Consider the following 3,135-nt stretch of genomic DNA (forward strand, 5'->3'; position numbering starts at 1 on the left):
GATACTGGGCTAGATGGACCTTTGGTCTGACCCAGTACAGCCGTTCTTATGTTCTTATGGTGTAAATCAGTGTTTTTCCATTGCAATCAATGGTCCTTATTTGGACTGATCCATACTAGTGTAAATCGACCCATACTAGTGTAAATCTAGCCCATACTGGTGAAAATCTTCATTGGCCTCAATAAACTTTGCGGATTTACACCAGCTGAGGATCTGGCCCATAATTTATTGCGAATTCCTTTCAGTATATGCTTTTTTCTCAGTAGCAAAATGTATTAACAGGTGGTAAAAAGATAGCACCCATCTCAACAGCGCATCAGTTTTTAAGCAGAAGTTCCCATTGAAACAAACAGAACATACTGCAGAAAGAGCAATGGTATTATAGAGCATCTCAAAATGCTCATCCGAGTATATGTGTTTGTATGTTAGTTGCACAGTTCAACAACTGTTGGTCCACTGCAGGTGGATATCTGGTCCCTTGGTATCATGGTAATAGAAATGATAGATGGAGAACCACCTTATTTCAATGAGCCACCGCTTCAAGCAATGCGCAGAATCCGAGACAACTTACCTCCACGAGTGAAGGACATACATAAGGTGAGCATGCTCATGTTTATATGGACTCATGCACATATTAAGGTGAACCAAATCCATGACCTAATCATGATGGTGTAAACTAAGGGCTAGATTGTGACTTCAGATACATCCCTGAGCATTGGGTGGTGCACAAACTGGGTATAGTAATATTCAATGGGGCTATACGAAGAGTAGATTACTACCCACTCCATCCTGTGCTGCCTTAGTTACTCTGGACACTGAATTGGGAGGGGGATGGGCTGAAATCAAAGCTCCATTCATTCCCCACCTCTGCCCACCCACCAACTCTGGGGACAGAGTAAGTGGGTGAGCAGCCCTATGTATTTCTCCACATCCAAACTCAAACTCCAAGTGGCCTGTGAAGGAGAGTCCTACTCCTCTGCATGACCTGACAGAGTCAGAATTTAGCCCTCAGTAATAAGAAAAACTGACCAGGCTTACTACTGTGCTAATTCGTTTTATACCAAGTCATGTTCAGTGCCATGTTCTGATCTCTTTCCCCACTCATGCCACATGACTTCTTAATGTACTCCTGTAGGGAAGCTAAGTGCCCTTTCAGTCCTGTATATGCACTAAATGTAATTCCTGTCGCAATGCTGCATGCTCTTAACTTATATTTTAATTGACTTCCCAGCAAAGCTGATTTGAAAAGCCACTCGGGTGTGGCAAGTTACTTACTTTGTCTGCTTTTCATAATGCCAATGTGATGTTGCAGGTTTCCTCAGTGCTCCGAGGGTTCTTAGATCTGATGTTGGTGAGGGAGCCCTCCCAGAGAGCAACAGCACAAGAACTATTAAGACATCCATTTTTGAAACTGGCAGGCCCGCCTTCTTGTATTGTGCCACTCATGAGGCAATACAGGCACCGTTGAATCGAGTGAATTTTCAGGCGGAGGCGTGTACAAAAGTTGGAGAAAGCCTTGCTAAGGAATCCAGAGCGTGCGTGGAAACCATGGAAAAGTGCAACATTACAGAAATTCATCAGAGTCAGAACAGCTCTGTGGAAATAATACAGTGTACAAAACAATGAGGTGCTCTCCTGGGTTATAAAAGACTTGCGACGTTCCTTCGCCACTAAATCAAACAGTCATCTGTTGGCTTCTAGCACTGTTGCATGAAGCACGTTTTCCACAGGTAGTCATCTCTTAGCCTTTCAGCCATCAAAGCAGATGGACTCAATTACACATGTGGTTGGGGGGTAGGTGTGTGAAAGATAATAGATTATAGCACAACCAGGATACAACACCAGAATTTTATTGAAAAAGTAAATGATATGACACTTCTATTTCAGAAGAACACTTTTCTGGCAAAAAAGCACTTTCTATCTCAATCATAGCAGTGTAATGTATTTTGAAATGAATTTGTAATTTTCTGTATAGTACTTTTTTGATAATTTACAGTACTTTGATGGTATGTACCCATCGTGCTAGTTGAAGTAAAAAGAGGAACTTAACAAGTGTTTGAACAAAACCTTTCCTACTTTTTTATCCCTTTTGAAGACAGAAAAAAAAAAAAAAACCTTTAGGAACTTACAATATTGGCAGATTTTCCAGGAATTTAAATAACAGACACAGAGATGGGTGCAGACAGTACTGATAAAAATGATGCTTTTCCCATCACGCCACTGAAATTATAGTTTTAAAAATTTGAACATTTCCGGAATCACTAGCTCTGATGAGATAATTACAGTCACACAATAGAAAGAAGTGCTTATGTTGAATGTTATAAATTATGTTTTTGTTTCATATCATTATTTTCAGAGCCATGTATCTTAGCACATCAGACTCACGTACATTTGTTCAAAAGATGGTTAATAAGAAAGAATCATCTACTAGCAATATGGCAGATTTTTCATTTAGTCTATACTGACCTCGTTATCACAAAATAATCCCCATTATTTATATCATGTGTCAGAAGTCAGAAATTGACTGTAAAGGTCAAGTTACCAAGCGGGTATTTTCCAAATTTCAAACAGACTGTTGTAATAATGTTATGATGTGTTTTCCATATAGAAAAAGTTGTGCTACTGTGTAGACCTTTCTGAATGTTGATAGAACAGTTGACTACTACAATAAATTTTGTGTTGCTTGTTGGATGAACTTGCATGTTAATTGTAGGCCTAAGTAGATTTGCCTTTACAATTTTTAGAAGTGCGTCATGATTACTTCAATTATAAATAAATTTTATTTATTAATGATTAGTTCATTTTAATTATGCATAATACAAAAGCCATGTCTTTTCCAAATCGTTTTTTCTTACTGACCTCAGTTTGCAACATGATGATGAACATCAATTAATCCAGTTTTGTGGAAACACTCTGATTAGTTTGTTTCTTATTAGGGAATTTTGTTGTGAATAAGTTATTCATTATTTATTGTAGTAAAATATAAACAAAACACACAGCACTCGCATGCTGCTGAGCTGAATTTTCTGAGTTTTCTTCTCAGAAAGAGATTTTTGCCAATGGCAAATGAAGAGCCTTCATTTTTATACCATAAAAAAAGTTAGAGCAAACAAGAAAAACAAAATCAAACAAGAA

At 38.1% G+C, this 3,135-nt stretch overlaps 1 protein-coding gene across 4 annotated transcripts in view; it reads left to right on the top strand.

Moving 5' to 3' along the window:
- Positions 1-3,135, top strand: part of PAK5 (p21 (RAC1) activated kinase 5) — a 197,020-nt gene extending 193,885 nt beyond the window's left edge. For all 4 annotated transcript variants that reach the window (XM_032800141.1, XM_032800142.1, XM_032800143.1 and 1 more), the window contains 2 exons: positions 463-597; positions 1,313-3,135. In XM_032800141.1, the coding sequence (XP_032656032.1) occupies positions 463-597; positions 1,313-1,468 (291 nt within the window). In that variant the 3' untranslated portion in view covers positions 1,469-3,135. The remainder of the gene's footprint in view (positions 1-462; positions 598-1,312) is intronic.

This window comes from Chelonoidis abingdonii, chromosome 3 (genome assembly GCF_003597395.2).
Source record: "Chelonoidis abingdonii isolate Lonesome George chromosome 3, CheloAbing_2.0, whole genome shotgun sequence".
Classification (NCBI taxonomy): Eukaryota; Metazoa; Chordata; order Testudines; family Testudinidae; genus Chelonoidis; species Chelonoidis abingdonii.